A 20225-nucleotide genomic window follows, 5' to 3' on the forward strand; every position below is an offset into this window, starting at 1 on the left:
CAATAACAGACAAAGAGCCAAATCATGACAGAACTCCCATTCACAATTGCTTCAAAGACAATAAAATACATAGGAATCCAACTTACAACGGATGTGAAGAACCTCTTCAAGGAGAACTACAAACCACTGCTCAACGAAATAAAAGAGGACACAAACAAATGGAAGAACATTCCATGCTCATGAGTAGGAAGAATCAATATCATCAAAATGGTCATACTGCCCAAGGTAATTTATAGATTCGATGCCATCCCCATCAAGCTACCAATGACTTTCTTCACAGAATTGGAAAAAACTACTTTAAAGTTCATATGGAACCAAAAAAGAGCCCGCATTTTCAAGACAATCCTAAGCCAAAAGAACAAAGATGGAGGCATCGCACTACCTGACTTCAAACTATACTACAAGGCTACAGTAACCAAAACAGCATGGTACTGGTACCAAAACAGAGATATAGACCAATGGAACAGAACAGAGCCCTCAGAAATAATACCACACATCTACAACCATCTGATCTTTGACAAACCTGAGAAAAACAAGCAATGGGGAAAGGATTCCCTATTTAATAAATGGTGCTGGGAAAACTGGCTAGCCATATGTAGAAAGGTGAAACCAGATCCCTTCCTTACACCTTATACAAAAATTAATTCAAGATGAATGAAAGACTTAAATGTTAGACCTAAAACCATAAAAACCCTAGAAGAAAACCTAGGCAATACCATTCAGGACATAGGCATGGGCAAGGACTTCATGTCCAAAACACCAAAAGCAATGGCAAGAAAAGCCAAAATAGACAAATGGGATCTAATTAAACTAAGGAGCTTCTGCACAGCAAAATAAACTATCATCAGAGTGAACAGGCAACCTACAGAAGGGGAGAAAATTTTTGCAATCTACTCATCTGACAAAGGGCTAATATCCAGAATCTACGAAGAACTCAAACAAATTTACAAGAAAAAAACAAACAACCCCATCAAAAAGTGGGTGAAGGATATGAACAGACACTTCTCAAAAGAAGACATTTATGCAGCCAAAAAACACATGAAAAAATGCTCATCATCACTGGCCATCAGAGAAATGCAAATCAAAACCACAATGAGATACCATCTCACACCAGTTAGAATGGCGATCATTAAAAAGTCAGGAAACAACAGATGCTGGAGTAGATGTGGAGAAATAGGAACACTTTTACACTGTTGGTGGGACTGTAAACTAGTTCAACCATTGTGGAAGACAGTGTAGTGATTCCTCAAGGATCTAGAACTAGAAATACCATTTGACCCAGCCATCCCATTACTGGATATATGCCCAAAGGATTATAAATCATGCTGCTATAAAGGCACATGCACACGTATGTTTACTGCAGCACTATTCACAATAGCAAAGACTTGGAACCAACTCAAAGGTCCATCAGTGATAGACTGGATTAAGAAAATGTGGCACATATACACCATGGAATACTATGCAGCCATAAAAAAGGATGAGTTCACGTCCTTTGTAGGGACATGGATGAAGCTGGAAACCATCATTCTCAGCAACTATCGCAAGAACAAAAAAACAAACACCGCATGTTCTCACTCATAGGTGGGAATTGAACGATGAGAACATTTGGACACAGGAAGGGGAACATCACACACCGGGGCCTGTTGTGGGGTTGGGGGGAGAGAGGAGGGATAGCATTAGGAGATACACCTAATGTAAACGACGAGTTAATAGGTGCAGCACACCAACACGGCACATGTATACATATGTAACAAACCTGCACGTTGTGCACATGTACCCTAGAACTTAAAGTATAATAATAATAAAAAAAAGAAAGCATGTAGTGAACAGTGTTCTGAAAACTGAAAAATGCTGATTAAAGAAATCAAAAAGGTTTAAATTAATGGAGAGACATACCATATTCATAAATTGGGAGAATCAACATCTTTACTATTTATTTAAACAGTTTATTTAAACTGTGGTACATCCATATCATGGAACAGTACTCAGCAATAAAAAGAAACAAACTACTGATGTACACAACTACTGGAATGGATCTCCAGGGTGTTATGCTAGTTTTAAAAAGCCAAGCTCCAAAGCTCAACACTGTAAGATACTATTTATATAAAATCTGAAAATAACAAAATTATAAAGATGTAAAACAGATTTAGTGGTTGCCAGAGGCTAGGAATGGTGAGAGAAAGTGAGAATGGTTATGAATGTAAAGAGGTACCACACAAGGGAAAACGCTGTGGTGGTAAAATAGTTCTATACCTTAAATATGATGATCCTTACTACACAAGTTATAAAATGGCACAGTTACTACACAAGTTATAAAATGGCACAGAAACGTGCACACACACCATCACTAATGTCAATTTCCTGGTTTTGATATTGTACTACAATTATGTAAAATGTAACTAATGTGGAAAATTGGTTGAAAAATAAAACAGATCTCTACATTTTTTGCAACTTCTTATCACTCTTTTTAATTACACTACAGGCAAACTTTGCTTCTTCCAATGGATACTTTAAACAAAGTTTCAAAAATGCCTTCTATAGTTCTAGTATCTGGTATTGAAAAATACAGATTTAGATAACTGTAAACTTACAACCAATAAACCACTCAACTGCTATAATATCCATATTTAATTTGTTCGTATCCTTAAGAAACAATTCTGTTTTTTTGGTTATTGGTTTAACCTGTACACATGAAAGAAAGTCACAGCACTAATGTTTAAAAAAAAAAATAGAAGAAATGACAAACATAAAAGAATTCTTGTGTTGTCATAAATTCTGCATGCCGCACAATGTCTCAGCAACACAGATGGCTCCTGTCAACATTCAGGTCATCAAAACACAGGCTGTATTCTATGGCCAATGTCTAATATTGAGTAAAACACTGAATAATTTAAAAATAACTGTATGACCAGATCATAAATATTACTTATTTAAACACCAATGTATATGTGATTTTCTCTAAAAATACTTTCAGTGGCATTTAAAAATATAAGTAATAGTGAATACAAATAAAAGGACTTAGCAAAGAAGTAATTCCCTTTGGAACACACACACACACACACACACACACACACACACACACACACACACACGTGCATGCACACATGCATGCAACGACACACACACACACACACACACACGTGCATGCACACATGCATGCAACGTCTCTCCAGAGAAATAAATGGGCTCATTTAAATTTAAAATCAGGACATTTGGCTGGGCATGGTGGATGGCTCACGCCTGTGGTCCCAGCACTTTGGGAGGCTGAGGCGGACAGATTACCTGAGGTCAGGAGTTCAAGACCAGCCTGGTCAATATGGTGAAACCCCATCTCTACTAAAAATATAGAAATTAGGGCTGGGTGTGGTGGCTCACGCCTGTAATCGCAGCACTTTGGGAGGCAGAGGCAGGTGGATCACGAGGTCAGGAGATCAAGACCATCCTGGCTAACATGGTGAAACCCCGTCTCTACTAAAAAAAATACAAAAAATTAGCCAGGCGTAGTGGCGGGCACCTGTAGTCCCAGCTACTCGGGAGGCTGAGGCAGGAGAATGGTGTGAACCTGGGAGGCGGAGCTTGCAGTGAGCTGGGATCGCGACAGAGCGAGACTCTGTCTCAAAAAAAATAAAAATAAATAATAAATAAATAAATATATATATATATATATATAAAAATTAGCCAGGTGTGGTGGGATGCACCTGTGGTATCAGCTACTTGGGAGGCTGAGATGGGAGAATCTCTTCAACAGAGAGGCGGATGTTGCAGTGAGCCGAGATCATGCCACTGACTTGAGCCTGGGCAACAGAGAGATTCCATCTCAAAAAAAAAAAAATAAAAGAAAAGAAAAAAAATGGACATTTTTCCCACATAAAAATTAACCAACAATTTTGCCCATTTCCAAATCAGGAAAGAATATGGTCTAAGAAAATGGATTTGGGGGAGATTATTCATAAGATAAATCTTTTGCCTGCACTGTCTTTTGGTTAGCATTCCATCCCATTTCTCAGGCAAGAAAAAATAGAGCTGAGTTCTTTGCTGATAAATTTCCATGGTTGCTAGAAACTAGGTAAAATCTGTCTCCTTTGGAAATTATAAACATTTGATGTGATTTTTGTGATGTAACTGTGATAGTTTTCTGCTTTTACCTTTTCTATTTTATAAATATTTATGATGGGAAAATACTTGACTCAGTATATCTGAGGTAAAAACCTAATTCTTTTTTTTTTTTTTGAGACAGAGTTTCATTCTTGCTGCCCAGGCTGGAGTGCAATGGTGCAATCTCAGCTCACCGTAACCTCCACCTCCCAGGTTCAAGTGATTCTCCTGCCTCAGCCCCCCGAGTAGCTGGGATTATTGGCATGCACCACCACGCCTGACTAATTTTTGTATTTTTAGTAGAGACGGGGTTTCTCCATGTTGGTCAGGCTGGTCTCAAACTCCCAACCTCCGGTGATCCACCTGCCTCAGCCTCCCAAAGTGCTGTGACCAAAAACCTAATTCTAAGCACAAAAAGGGTGGTTGACAATGCTGACCATATTCCAATTGCTGAACTTACATAAATTACATATGCATATCTTTTATATATACCGTAACATGGATTAATCTTTAATTCAGTACTATAATTCCAACAGATCATTTTTAATGTATATAAAATCATCTTTTCTTGCCTCTTTGCTATATATAACAGAGTTAGTTCTTAAAAATATGAGAGAAAATTAGCATTAGATCAAATTGTGCCCATTCAGAATTTTAACTAGTAGGCACCTTTTCACACTGATACCGATACAACAGTCTGTGTATTCATCTACTCAATTTTCACAGTAATCCAGGACAGGTCATTACATGACAGGCCAGGTAGATCCTTTGGGTCTATCCTGTTCTCCTTGCGTAGAGATTCAAGGGGATAAGTAATAAGGCATTTGAAGGTATGAGTCCAGAAATGTTTTTTTTTCTAATATTTTGGCTTCTCTGGTTAACTTGAGGTGTTCAAACAAATGGACTACAAAAGGTACATATCATAAGATTTTACAATTTACTTAATGTGCAAAATATTCATATTTTTAAATACTGATGTTAAATGCTTTTAAAACAGTATTGGAAATACATAAATTCAGTCCAAGATAATGCTAATTTTTAAGAATATGCTTGTACATGGATCTGTACACTATGTTTAAAAATAGTTTCATAAGTTTTTATGTTTAAAATGAATCTTGATTTCTCCCATAACCAACAACCTCCAGCAGTATTCACAGTAATATCAACTATTTTCATGTGAATGATTAGGCACCTTCCATATTGTTATTCTTCCTTTCACGTTACTCATTTCACCATTGAATCTGGGTATTTTGCCCCTCAGATGAGGAAAAATAATTGCCCCACTTTCCTCTGGAAGTATCATTTTCTGCTCTTACAGCTCATTCTTATCTCTTTTCCCTCTTTTTTCTCCACCTAAATCTGAACTCCATCTTTTTTATTTTCCTTCATTTCTTCTGAAAACTGGTTTTACTGACTTGCCCTTTACTTATTGTTCTAGGCAGCTTTCCATATCCATGTAAGTAGGTATCATTAGGTCTAGGGCTGCTTTGTCCAAAATGATGTCAATTAGCTACATGTGACTATTTATATTTAAATTAGTTACAACTAAACAAAATTTAAAATTCTCTTCCTTCATTTTCAAGTGCTCAACAGTCACATGTAGCTACAGGCTACTACAATGGACAGCACAGAAAGTTGTATAGGACTGTGTCACTCTAGAGTAGGGCATTCTCAATTCTGGAATACGGTCCTATGGCTGCCCTCTTTTTATAATGCAAGGCTCAGGGGAGTTTATAACACCATATTATTGCTTTCCCAAGCAGAAGATAGACCCCTTACTCCAGTAAGAAGTGCTTCACACTCTGATCCTCAATGCTGAAAACACTATTCTTAAAAACTTATTCTTAAAAACATCCTGTACTATGCCTACAGCATGGCTTAGGCAGCTCCCTATGGTAGTAGAAACCTTTGTCTTGCCCTAAATGAAGAGCACCCACCAGGTGACTAGCCACTATTCCCTTGCTGGGTTCAGTCTCACAAGTAATAACCAAACCAAACCCAAATAGTTTTGATCTTTATCAGTACAGCTCTAACACCAAAAGCACCTGTAGCATGAAAGCCAAATTTTACTACAGGCAGAAAAAAACTCCTAAAATTCTGAGGATCAATATATATAAAATCAATACACAAAAGCTGAGGTTGAATATATGCAGAAAATAGCATGATAAAATGGTTTTTAGGCCAGGAGGAAGAAAGAATTTAAAAGGTAAGAAAACATTACATAACAGGAATGGTCATAACATAAATAGTTGGGAGTGGCTTCCCAGTACCACCTGAAATGATGGTGTGGGGCACAAGGGGTAACCCTCCTGCCCTTGTATTTCCTCTTTTGTGGAGGGAAATATCAGGGGCTTTTTTTAATAAACTAATGACATCAAACACTTGAATCACACAACCTAACATCACGGCCACCAAGCCACTGTCTGGTCATACTTAGTTGGTGGTAGTATAAGCCTGTATAAACTTTTCAGAAAAAAAACTGTAGTAATTTATTTCAAGAACCTTACAAAGACCATCCAGTAAAGGAATTAATTCCTTAACTTGATTAAAGGTAATGCATTTCTTCATTTTGGTTTAGCAAAAAAATCAAACCAAATAATAATAGCAACCACCATCACCACTACCTATGTATGTTAAAATGCCACATATACAACATAATCCCATCTAAATAGATATGACAGATGGCACATACACATATACACACATCACCAAAAAAGGCTGAAAGACCATATATGAAATGTTAACAATGACTGTCATTGGCTTGTACGATTTAAGTACTTTAAATTTTTCTTAGGTTGTTTTGCTTCTCTATTTTCTATATTTGCTATAGAATAAATATATCGTTATCTCTCAATAAAAATAGAAAAGGAAAAATCCACTTTAGAGTACTTCTCTTTTAAACGTACATTTTTTGGCCTCATGTTACTCATAAAGTATTCTTAGTATTCTATTTTTTCATTCTTTTAATGAGAGGTATTGAATTTTATTATTTCTATTGAGAAAATGACTTACATAATTTAATATGTCAAAAGATTTCTTTGTACTCACATTAGATTGAACCTAACTTGGTTGTAGAGGAGTTTTCTTATTACACTCTTACTGAAACTATGCCTTTTCAACCAAAAATACTTTTTTCTCAGTAATTTAAAATACAAGTATGTGGTCAAGCATGGTGGCTCATGTCTGTAATCCCAGCATTTGGGGGGGGCTGAGGCAAAATGATTACCTGAGCCCAGGAGTGTGAGACCCCTGTCTCTACAAAAAATAAAAAAATTAGCCAGGCATGGTGGTGCACACCTGTGGTCCCAGCTAGTTGGGAGGCTGAGGCAGGAGGATCACTTGAGCCCAGGAGGTCAAGGCTATAGTGGACCATAATTGCACCATTGTACTCTAGCCTGGGTGACAGAGCAAGACCCTGTCTCAAAATAAATTAAATAATTTTTAAAATACAAGTATGTTTCTATGGATTATCACAGTATACTGCTAAGTCTTCTACCATGCAGTGCAAACCTGGGCACCTGTTTTTTTTTTCCCTCTCAGGGAAGTAAGTCCTTATTATGATCTCTCACTAAGATTAAGCCTCTGTCCTCCCTTCCCAGAGCTATGATCCTTTTCTCTTCTTTATTCCTTCTAGCCCCCTCACCCTCCTGCAACCACTCAAAAGAAAAGCAACTAAAATAAGACTGCTGTATACAAGTTGTGTAAACACTTGCATAAGTCACTTCTTAGTCTTAGCTTCTTCACATGCAGAAAAAGAGTGAGCTTACTATCATTTAAGCACACTGGAGGTTTCTACAAGCATCTTGAGGGATGGAACTTTATATTTACACATATATTTTTATATTCTTCTTTATATTTACACATCCAAATTAATACAGTGCCTGGCATGAAGTAGGCACATAAATATCTGCTGAATGAGCAAGTGAATATCTGCTTTTCCTCCTTTCCCCTGTTCTACTATTATATTGCTTCCTCTTATTTCCTGTTGATTCTCTACTTCAGAGATCTTATTTGTAGCCATTAAGTGATACCAAAATCCCCTTGGACAAATCTCAATACAAATTTTTGCTCTGCTGCTGTTGGCAGCAAACCACTCTCCTTCAAAGGCTCTTCAATGTGCTTTTGGGGAAAAGAACCTAGAACTAGCAGTCAAGAGTCCTAAGTTATAGTACTAGCTCAGCCACTTATTAATTATGGAAACTTGGCTACGCCAGTTAATCTCCCTAGCTTTTGCTACCTTATCTACAAAACAAAGGTATTTGGCCAGATGATTCCTATAGTAACTTTTATAGTTACCTTTTTTTATAGTTACTTTTGTCTGATGAGGAGGAAGACTAACATCCAGTTTCCAGAACAGTGAGGTTGAAGGAGCCAGAGGTGGTATAAAGACTTCCATGAGGATGGCAAAATGGAACTTATCAAGCTTAATGGAATCACCAGTCTTCTTAGTAGCACAATTATAAGGCATAACATCCCTATAGGGTAAATAGAGACACCTGGAAAGCCCAAACTTCCATCTAGAAGCAAGGGGCATGGTCTTCTATTAAACAACTGTCTGCAAACAGATGAGCTTCCACCACCTTTGACATTAAATAATATTACATCATCTTTTTCTGTCGGTATATTTTGCTTTCTACGATTCAAACACAACCTTCATTTTCTTCACCAAGCTCCTTGATTCTTTCAACTAGACTTTCCCACATCCTTTGAACCTTATAGACTTACTCAGCACTTTAACTACATCAATGCATTCCCAATTTCTTAAGAAGTACTTATAAACAGAGGAATCCTTATTTGTCTGTATTTCCTTCCCTAATTCCCCACTTCTAGTTTGAAAGCCAAATACCTGGGATGAAAGAGGATCATCAAACTTTTGTTGAATAAATTAATTCCTACCATTGTATCTTATACAGAGCACAAAAAAAATACTTGTTAGATGAAAAGAAACAAAACTCTTGTATAAACTTTAAAGGCTTATGGCTAAGCTTTATAAACTGAATTGCTGATTATATTAGCCATTATATTTCTCTGTTCCTTTGTGTTACTAGGATTCCACTCCTAAATATAAGGCAAAAGAGTCAAGGCTGACTTATTAGGCAATCTCTAAACAAGAAATGTCTACTACCTGGCCCCAAACAATAGGAGAATGACTAATATCCATATGATAATTCTCTGGCTCACACACATCCTGAACTAAGTTCTGAAGAACTCAGATTAAATGATAGAGTATTTTTAGCACTAAACATGTTTTGAGATACAACATTTTTAAAAAACAAATAAGCATGGAATACATAGTTACTTCCTATTTAAAATAAACCATTCCCTAGTTCTGCCTAAAACATAACTTTTATTGTCTGTATCTTCATGCGTTGATATTTCCTAACACCCTCAACATTTGAGTAAGTATAATAAACATATTTGAAAAGTTTTAACAAAAAAGGAATATGCTACATCATACATTTTCAAAGTGTCATATGCTGCTGAAGTGGGATGACTGCATACAGGACTGCTATTTCCTTTAAGGCATGTGGAACTACTCTCATAAATACATGCAATAAGAGGAGAGTAGACACGCAAATAAAATGAACTATAGCGTGCAGAATGAAAAAGCTATTAAATGCACATTCACTTACATAAGACACACAACAGAAGCTTTAGGAAAACACATAAACACCTAAGAGAAAAGCAAAAATAAATTACCTACAAAAAAAAATTAACAGCCATGACAGATTCAAAATTATTAGAGATTGCTGTAAAAAGAATGAAATAAAACATCAAAATAGCAAATGATGGAGAGGAGGCTAAGAGCAAATGTTACTTACAGGAATTCGTCTCCAGGGTGTTTGGGTATATTTATCAGCATAAGTGCATTTTTCCTCTTTACATTTTTGGTGGCAGATATGCTGAGTTGCCTAAACAAAAACACAAATTTTTACATTGGTTTAATTCTGCATATACACACCAAGACACACCAGAGAAGCTTTAGGAAAACACATAAACACCTAAGAGACAAGCAAAACTAAATTACCTACAAAAAAATTAACAGCCATGACAGGAGGTAATCAGGGCTCTTTTAGGGGGTATGTAACCAAATCAACAAAAAAGTCACACTGGCAAAATAGTTCTGGCTACTTTTTTGGAGAAAAAATGTTATCACAGCCAACATTAACGTCTATTCAGTGGTGTCTCATCTTATTCAGGGAGTGGGTTTCAGAGTCAGCCTGTAAGGTTAGAATTTTGAATAATCTAAATTACCCTTGGCAATCTCTTATATTGTCCATAAAACATACAATATATGATTTTATGTATATCAATATAAAGAGTTAAGTACATGGATGTAGAATATATAGGGATATTCAGTATATAAAGAATACAACTGCAGAATTTACAGTATTTCCCTAAACTGTCATGGTACTACAGTCACTAAAGCTCAGTTTCTTAAATGCATTTTTTATGGGACTCTGCTGGACATTGAATACCACCAGTCCACTTGTCAGGATGTCTGTTCTCATGTGCAGTGTGATGAAGCCTCTTTCATGATGTATTGACTTTAATGGACTGAAATATGTTGAAGAGTGTCAGCCCTTTGACAAGATCCATCTGACCATTTCTGTTCACAAATGATTTCTCCACATGATTCCACTCAAAGCACACTTATTTATATAACACAAAGTAACTTTCCCAAATAATCATCACTTTCAAAAAAGATCATGAAAATATTGATAAAGAGAATTCTCCTGGCCAGGCGCGGTGGCTCACGCCTGTAATCCCAGAACTTTGGGAGACCGAGGCGGGCGGATCACGAGGTCAGGAGATTCAGACCATCCTGGCTAACACAGTGAAACCTCGTCTCTACTAAAAATACAAACAATTTGCCGGATGTGGTGGCGGGCGCCTGTAGTCCCAGCTACTCGGGAGGCTGAGGCAGGAGAATGGCATGAACCCGGAAGCGGAGCTTGCAGTGAGCACAGATTGCACCACTGCACTCCAGCCTGGGTGACAGAGGGAGACACCGTTTAAAAAAAAAAAAAAGAGAGAGAGAGAGAGAGAATTCACCCTTAGTGAAAAGCTAGAAAATAACCACATTATTTGTTAAACAACCTCACTGGAGGTAGACATACTTTCTCACAGGAAACTAAAAAATTCTTGATTATTCCATCAGGTTAAAATGATACATTTCTACTTTAATAATATTTACCCATATTCAAATTTTTCTTAACTGCAATCAGATCATTCCAATTTCCTTATACAAAATAAAATCTAAAAACAAAAATGTCTATCATAGAGACATATTTCCCATTCATAAGAAATGAGACAGTCACTGAAACAAAATTCAATATAGGCTGGGTGCAGTAGCTCACACCTGTACTCCCAGTACTTTGGGAGGCTGTGGCTGGCGGACTGCTTGGGCCCAGGGGTTCCAGACCAGCCTGGGCAATAAGGCAAAACCCTGTATCTACAAAAAACACACAACAAAAACAGCCAGGCATGGTAAGCATGTGCCTGTAGTCCCAGCTACCTGGGAGGTTGAGTGAGAGGATCACCTGAGCTCGGGAGGTTGAGGCCACAGTGTGCTGAGATTGCACCACCGCACTCCATCCTGGGTGACAGAGTGAGACTCTAACTCCAAAATAACCCCCCAAATTCAATATATAATCAAGTATTTAGAGTCTCTTGGAATTCACTGTAATAGGATCAACTTTTAACATATATGATGGGTATATGAGGAACAGAAAAGATAATTTAAAAACACTATCATAATGAAAACACTTTACTTATTCCATCCTATTGCAATTCCAGAAATTCAGGTGCTCTTTGATTTATAATGGGGTCACACCTGGATAAACTCATAATATTGCTAAAAACACACTTTTGATTTGGGATTATTTTCAACCTATGATGGGTTTATCAGGACATAATTCCGTCATAAGTTGAGGAGCTTACTGAATGAGTATCACTTTTGTACCATCATATAATCAAAAAATCCTAAGTAGCGGACTATGATTTATTTTCTGTGGTCTATACGCTAACACATGAAAAATAATATTTGGCAAATATATGAGTTTTCCAAAATTTGGAAAATCTAGTTTCTAGGGACATGTCAACATATATAAAATGACTAACCAAATCATTTTCTCACCATCTGCCTTCTTTATTGCTGACAGACTGTACAGATGCTCACCTTCTATTTGGTCCCACATTTGGGGAAATGTGTCCTAATCTTTTACCCCAAGGAGATAGAACTTAATTAGTCTGAACCAATGTGATTAATCCCATTCCTCTATGCTTAGGAAGGGACAAGTAACTAAAATCTAGCCAATCAAACAGGAAAGTCTAGGGTATCTGAGAAAGGGTTTGTTGATTTTAAAAACAGACACTGGAGATAATAGGCCCTTAACCTATCCTTGGGTATTACTGTGTGAGAATGTGACACACAGAGCAACAGACACCTTGTGACCATGAATGGACAGCCAACAGGATTCCAAAAAAGCCGATCTGGAACCTAATCAATCAGCCAAATGACCAACAAGAAACCACTGAAATGGATGGGACCTATATAATTTCTTGTTGAGTTTACAACTGTTTTTATTTTTAAAATCACTTTTAGTTAGGGACTTTTACTTGGAACTTAAAACATCATAAGATATGCACTGATTTACACTGGGTGATTTAGGGCTTATATAAGAGTTGCTATTCATCATGTATCCATGGACCAGGCATTAAGTAGTTTACATATGTAGTTCTATCACAACATAACTATCATAACCCTATATGGTCAGTACTACTTTTTTTTTTTTTTTTTTTGAGATGGAGTCTTGCTCTGTTGCCCAGGCTGGAGTGCAGTGGCATGCGATCTTGGCTCACTGCAACCTCGGCCTCACGGGTTCAAGTGATTCTCCTGTCTCAGCCTCCCGAGTAGCTGGGACTACAGGCATGTGCCACCATGCCCAGCTAATTTTTGTATTTTTAGCAGAGACAGGGTTTCACCATGTTGGCCAGGCTGGTCTGGAACTCCTGACCTCAGGTGATCTGCCTGCCTCAGCCTCCCAAAGTGCTGGGATTATAGGTATGAGCCACCGTGCCCGGCCCAGTACTTTTATTATCCTCTAACAGAAGGGGCTTAGGAGAGATTATAGAACTCCCTTCAGAGAACATGGCTATTAAGTTTCAAAGTCAGGATCTGAACTCAGGTCTGTCTTGGTTTTTCAAATATACTATACTGCTAGCCCACTTAACCTGAGTTCCACTGTCTATGTGTCTCCATAAAGGAAATTCTAAACTAGCAATTTCCCAAGATTATTCTGAAGAGTCAATGAGAAATGTATCTGAACTATTACTTAACTATGGTATTGTAGTAAAGATAAACAGGCATTCTTAGCATTTTTTAATAAGGTTTGAATAAACTTCTATGCCTTTCAGTTAATTCTCAGAGCGCTGCAATCTGATTTTGAATCAGCATATTTTGAATTCAACACTTTATACTGTCAACGTGTTTTTATGAAGGTTTGCATGCAAACATAGGTTGGAATTGAATGTATATTTTTTAAAAAGATAAAAAGGCATAGAAGGCTGTAACTCAAAGGGAAATTGGAAATCACCTAGAAAAACCTGCACATTTTGGATAAAGAAAGCACTAGAGAGAGATGATAGAAACTGTCAGTGCCATTTAGCTAATTAAATTAGAAACAAGTCCTTTAATTCCTAGTCTATGATTCTTCTGATTTTTTTCCTATATTAAGAAGAATAGAGATGTAAAAAAAATTTAAATAGGTGATTTTAATTTGATAATGTGAAAAATACTGTTACTTATCTTTGTTTTCAAATGGTTTGTATCTGTTAAAACTCTCTTGGTTTGAACAAGTGACTTTCTCGAGTTCTATAACTAAACTTTATACTGTTAAAATCTTCGAGTGATTTCTAATTTTCTACTATAAAAGGGATACTTGGCCACCTAAAACTAAGGCATTCACTTTACAGAGATCATTGCTTGCAATGAGAAGCAGTGAATCTTTTCTAACCCTCTAAATTTATGTTGAGAAAACCACACTAACATTAGTCTTTACATGAACCGTAAAGAAAATATCACGAAGTTCTCCTGGTACGGGGCCACAGCTCCTCTGCAATTTGTAAACACGCTAATGAGATTCTAATGTGTTTACAGAGGGAATTTATAGCTGAATACACCACAGCTTCCCAAGCAATCCATAGGAAAACTAGGCACACCACCTAGAAAAACAGGTGGCAGGCTCTTTTATGACAAATATGATTACTAGGTTTAATATATCGAGTACAGAGAATTTCAAGGTACCTACTGATAAAGATTAATGCTTTCACTTTTCTTTCTTTAGGATGCTCTTCAATATTTCTTAAATCTTTCTAAAAATTATTTTCAAGGTGAGATATTATTCAGGACAACTGGTGCAGTCTCTTCAACAAATCAATACAAAAAGAAAAAAAAAGAATAGTTCTAAATTAAAAGAGACGTAAGGGATATAACCAGTTGCGCGTAGCCCTAGACTGACTTTTAGTTTAGGGACATCAAGGTACAGGATGTTTTTGGAACAACTGAGAAAATCTTAGTATGGACTAGATATTAGAAGATGTTAAGGAATTACTATTAATTTCTTAGAGATAATAATATAATTTGAGCTATGAAGAGATCTGTTCTTATTTTTTTAAAGATACAGTCTGAGGTTAAAAGAAACAATATCAAAACTTCACAGCATAAAAAGATTCATCTTTCATTATTTATCATATGTCCATATAAAGTGACCTTTTTCATAAATCTTTGTCTTAAATTTACTTTTCTAATTTTACTATTGCAATCCTAATATTTTTGATGGGAATAATTTTATTCTGTCTCCCCCAATCTTCTATTTTATTTTTTAAGACAGAGTCTCACTCTCTCACCCAGGCTGAAGTGCAGTGGCATGATCTTGGCTCACTGCAACCTCTGCCTCCTGGGTTCAAGAGATTGTTCTGCCTCAGCATCTCGAGTAGCTGGGGACTACAGGTGTGAACCACCACAACCACCTAATTTTTTTGTATTTTTAGTAGAGACAGGGTTTCACCATGTTGGCCAGGCTGCTCTCGAACTCCTGACCTCAAGCAATCCACCCACCTAGGCCTCCCAAAGTGCTGGGATTACAGGAGTGAGCTACCATGCCCAGCCTCCCCCAATCTTTTATGTTCAGCCTTATTGTGCCATTTTCCTTTAGCTAATTTTTTTTTATACAAAGCAAGTTACTGGATTTTGCTTTAGATCCTCAAGGAAAGTCTCTCCAAGACATAAGACTATTTGCAACTACTATTATATTTGTTATATTTGGTCTAATTTCTATTACTTTAGTTTTGTGCTGTTTTTAAGTTTTCCTTATTTTTCTACTTTGTCTTTATTTTTAACTTTTAACTTTTGCAAGTTACTTTATTCCAACCTACTAATTACTTTAAAGCATTTCATAAACATTACTATAATTTATCTAAGTATATTTTTAAAAATTAAGAATTAGAATATTCATTTGTAGAGGATAAAAAATTCAGTACTTCCAACTTCCTTCAGCATATTCCTTATGTTCTTCCTCAAACTTATTTAATCTGAATATTTTCCAAAATTAATAGCAACTTAAAATTTTAAAATTAAAAATAATTTTTAATTTCAGAAAAATTAAGGTTTTATAAATGCAAACAAATCCCAACATTAGAATGATATGTAATTTACATTAGGCAAAATGGGCAGTAAGTTTTCTCCAACTAGTGGCTCAGAAGTTTATACCACTTAGTTTCCATTTCACCGCTCATTCATTTTAATCTTTATCTCCTTATTCTTGAGTTATTTTTCAATTTACCTCTCAAATATCTGAAATGTATGGGTCTGTCAAGACATTAAAGGTCAGAATTTACCTTTGTATATAAATAAAAACTTGCTTGGATATAAAATATGAGGTTCATAACCTCTTTTCTGAATTGCACAAGACACAATATCTTGTGCTCTGTAATATATTTTTGTAAAAATCGAAGCTTACATAATTTCCTTTGTTGTCTTTTTTCTTCTCCCTGAAAGTTGATTGGGTTCTTGTCTTTGGCTTTGAACACAAACACTAGGCCTTATTATTTTCCTTTTTAATTTTGTATGTGACAGGACCTCAATTTGCAATATTATGCTACTTTTTATTCAGATTCATGAATTTTCTTTGTTCCTTTAATCATAATATTTGATTTATCTGCTCTATTTATTCATGAAATGGATCTCCGTGAGCTGACCCCAGTCGCTCAGAGCTCAGTATATGATATCCTTTATATTTTCAGTGAGATTAATATTTCACCAAATTGCTTTGTTAGACCAAAATGTGCTCTTGACTCACAACAAAGATTTCCTTTTGACTGCTGTGATTTTTAGGCCATTATTTTCTTTTTATCATGGTCTTTTATATACAAACTAAGTAATAATTAAATTCAAGACACCATACATATTGTTTTCATATGAGACTAATATTTGAAATTGCATAATTATTAGATTATGAAGATTCAAACATGACTCTGATGGATCATTCAATAGCATCCATAGGAAATAAACATTTTCTTGGAGTACCCTTCAATCTGATAGTGATGCAGCTACCTAAATCTGAACACCCAGGCTAATTCTGCTCACAGAGAGAGAAAATACCCTGTTCTCAACTCACAAGTACTTGTTTCTTTAAATATATCTGAAGAAAAGCCATTTACCCTTGTATCAACAAAATGAATGTAAATTGGTGAATCTTAAATACCCAAAACTGAGGTCGCTGAATCAATGAAGAATTTTCCAAACCAAATACTTAATATTTAGATTAAAAGTTAAGTCACATACTTTTATTACAGTGTATATAATCTAAAAATAATATAAAAGTGCAACTTTGAGAGCCAAAAATAAAGCTAAACTCTACTTCTGGCTCAGAGTTTTATGAAAAACACATTTCACCCAGTTTGAAAAGTCTCTACACATTATACTACAATACTTACAAGCTGAAGTTCTAATAGTTGGATCTTTTCATCTTTTTTCTTTATTTCCTCTTTAAGTTGTTTTATTTCATTTAATAAATCTTCATTCTGAAATATTAAAAAATTTTTAGACGAGGTATTTAAAATACCATAATGAGACGGATGAAATCAATGATGAAGACACAGTAATGAACAAACTATCTGGTCATTTAGGGGGGAAATCCTCTATTAAAAAAAAATCTAAGATTTCATCCAGTAATGAAGTCTGACATGTTGACAATGAGCAATAGTAGCAGCAACAGTTAGCATTCATTGAGAACTTATTAGATGTTAAAAACTAAGCACTTGCACTTATTTAAGCATCTGATTCTACCCACACTCCTGAGGTAGGTACTGTAATCCTTTTTTACATATAAGAAAACTGGGACATAGGCCACAGAGTAAAAAAAAAAAAAAAAAAAAAAATCACATACAAAAAAGCAACTTCAGCTAGACTTCAAGGGATACATAAGAGTAGCTTGTGAAAGAAAACAAAGGGCATGAGAAGCAGAGGCAATAGAATAATTAAAGGCACAGAGGCATTTCATGGCTGGTTTACAAATCAGCAGAAAAGATAAATGTGCCTGAAGGGTAACAAGGAAGATTCTTTGACCATGAGCCACTTTTTGAGGAGTACCTCCTGAATCAAAGAGAGAACACCTTCTCAATTGGATCTATAAGAAATGCCTAATACTATTAAATGGAAACCTACTGTCAAGTTAAGCAGGAATCCAGTTACATTTCCAAAGTGTTAATCATTACCCTATAGTTAGCCCATGTTGTTTGTGTTTCATTATTCAGTTATCCAAAAGAGAAAGTAATATAAGCAAGGAAATTCAAATATAGATGTGAATAATATCTTTCCAGAGAGAAAAACAAGTAAGCAAATAATTAGGATGTGTTGTAACTAAGCAAAGAATGTCATCCCCTTTAGATACATCGGGAACAAAAACATATATTCTCTTTAACAAAGAGATCAGAAATAGACATTTTACAAAGCCTTGAACATATCACATAGGCATCCCAAACAATGTGGAAGATTTTTAAAATGCTATTTTGTATACTATAATTGAAAAAGACTTTATTACATACAAAAGATAATCTCCACTTGAATTTTAAGTTTAGGAATTATAAAAATTCATAAAGACAAAAAAGATGGATTGCAGATCATGAAAGATACATTTCTAAGAATACATTTAGAAGGACACATTTCTAAGTTATGTAGCAAATATAGCTATTCAAATATAGCTATTCAAAAGAAATGATTTATATTTAATTATATAACATTTTAAGGCACCTTAACAATTAACATTAGTTAAAAGCTATTGATAATCTATGCAAATATGACAGAGGATTTATATCTCAAGTATATTAACAGCCTGTCTAAACATTTAAGATCATTTTTAAAGCCTCAACAGACAAGTAGCCAGTTCTCACAAATATACATATAACTGGTAAAATGTTGTATTTAACTTGTTGAATAAAGTATTGTTTTATAAATATTAAGTTAGTGGTGAAATACCCAATGTAGTTAACCAGACTGCAGGAAAAAATGGCACACCATCAGACATAGCAGTTAATCTTTTTGGACAAATATACATCTGTATGTTTAAGAGCCATCAAAATACCTGTGCTCTGATTGAGTTATCCTACTCCTAGGAATCTATGTGAAAGAAATGATCCTAAGAAAGAGAAAACCTATAACAAGGTGTTATCTGAAAGTTAACAAGTTTACAATTGTCCTGTAAGAGGACAACCGGAATAAAATGTAGCAACTTGATGGAACACTATGTAGCCATCATTCATGCAGTCACCAGTAGGTTCGGACAGTGTTACACAGGAAATGGACCCAAAAATGAAATCAACAAATAATGTGCTAAGAACATTAATAGCCAGCATGTATATAGCACTTGCTGTATGGCAGGCACTGCTCTAAGGATTTTTTTTCCCCACCAAAACCATTTCACTGTTTTAATTTTACTTTTAATTAACAGATAACATTGTACATATTCATGGTTTACACAGTAATGTTTTGATACATATAATGTATAGTGATTAGATCAGGGCAATTAGCATTTCCATCATCTCCAACATTTATCATCTCTTTGCATTGGGAACACTGATTTTATATATATAAAGATAGGCAAAGAAGTGATATCACACATCAGGAATGAGGGACTACAGTGGAGTTCCAAAGGATAAGCACAAGATTCAGAAGATAGACGAGTGTGGTAGGCTTGTAATTTTAGTTAAAGGATTCTAAGTGTCATACAATATAATACAAAAGTGAGGGAAAGCATAGCATGTCTGGAGAAGTATAAGCAGTGTCGCTGTTGCACATAGGTTCTGATGAATGTTGAGGAGCAATTGGCTAGTAAACTATGTAAGGGCCAGATCACAGAGAGCCATGACTATCACGCATGGCCTTAGCTAGGGAGTGACAGATTTGCATTTGAGATGGCTTTGACAGGTGTTTAGAGGACGAATTTTAACAACAGCAAGAAAACTGAGCTAAGCACTTATGAAAATATTATAATAATCTAGATAAGAGTAGGAGCCTGACCCAAGAGAGTGATAATATAGATGAAAAAGGAGAGAAGAAATCAAAATTTTGAGATTTTTGGCAATTCACTGCATGTGAGAAAAGAACAGAGGAGCATTCAAGGGTGACACTGTATTTCTAGCTTGAGTGACATGGTGAATAGCTGCGCCAACAAAAGAAATGGTAAATACGGAAGAACAACAAGTATGTCCAAAGAGGAATATATGTGAGTTTGAAATACATTGTTACACAGGCAGGTGGGAGGTAGCGGGGAGGTGGGGACATGGTGGAGCCAGAAGAGATCTTGAGGTTTCTTCAGTTCAGTATGTCAAAGCACTGTATGTTGGGGTATTGGTTTCTGAGTTCAACAGTTATCAGTTTTTTCATTAAATAAATAAAATGTTTAAGACATTTCACATACAAATACACACACACACACACACACACACACACACACACGTGGGGGGTGAGAGAGAGAGAGAGAGAGTCTGTGTTAGAGATACTTATGGGTGGGACATACAATAGAAGTGTGTCCAGTGGGCAACTGGATTACCAAGCATGAAATAAAGGA

The 20225-nt window shown here is 35.8% G+C and overlaps 1 protein-coding gene across 12 annotated transcripts in view; it reads right to left on the minus strand.

Moving 5' to 3' along the window:
• The window catches only part of CCSER2 (coiled-coil serine rich protein 2), a 188410-nt gene that overhangs the window by 26820 nt on the left and 141365 nt on the right, over nt 1-20225 (minus strand). For 11 of the 12 annotated variants that reach the window (XM_024253157.3, XM_024253161.3, XM_054521706.2 and 8 more), the window contains 2 exon segments: nt 17095-17181; nt 9918-10007 (listed from right to left, as the gene is read on the minus strand). In XM_024253157.3, coding sequence (XP_024108925.1) covers nt 9918-10007; nt 17095-17181 — 177 coding nt within the window. 12 annotated transcript variants of the gene reach the window in all.

Source organism: Pongo abelii, chromosome 8 (genome assembly GCF_028885655.2).
Source record: "Pongo abelii isolate AG06213 chromosome 8, NHGRI_mPonAbe1-v2.0_pri, whole genome shotgun sequence".
NCBI classification, from domain to species: domain Eukaryota; kingdom Metazoa; phylum Chordata; class Mammalia; order Primates; family Hominidae; genus Pongo; species Pongo abelii.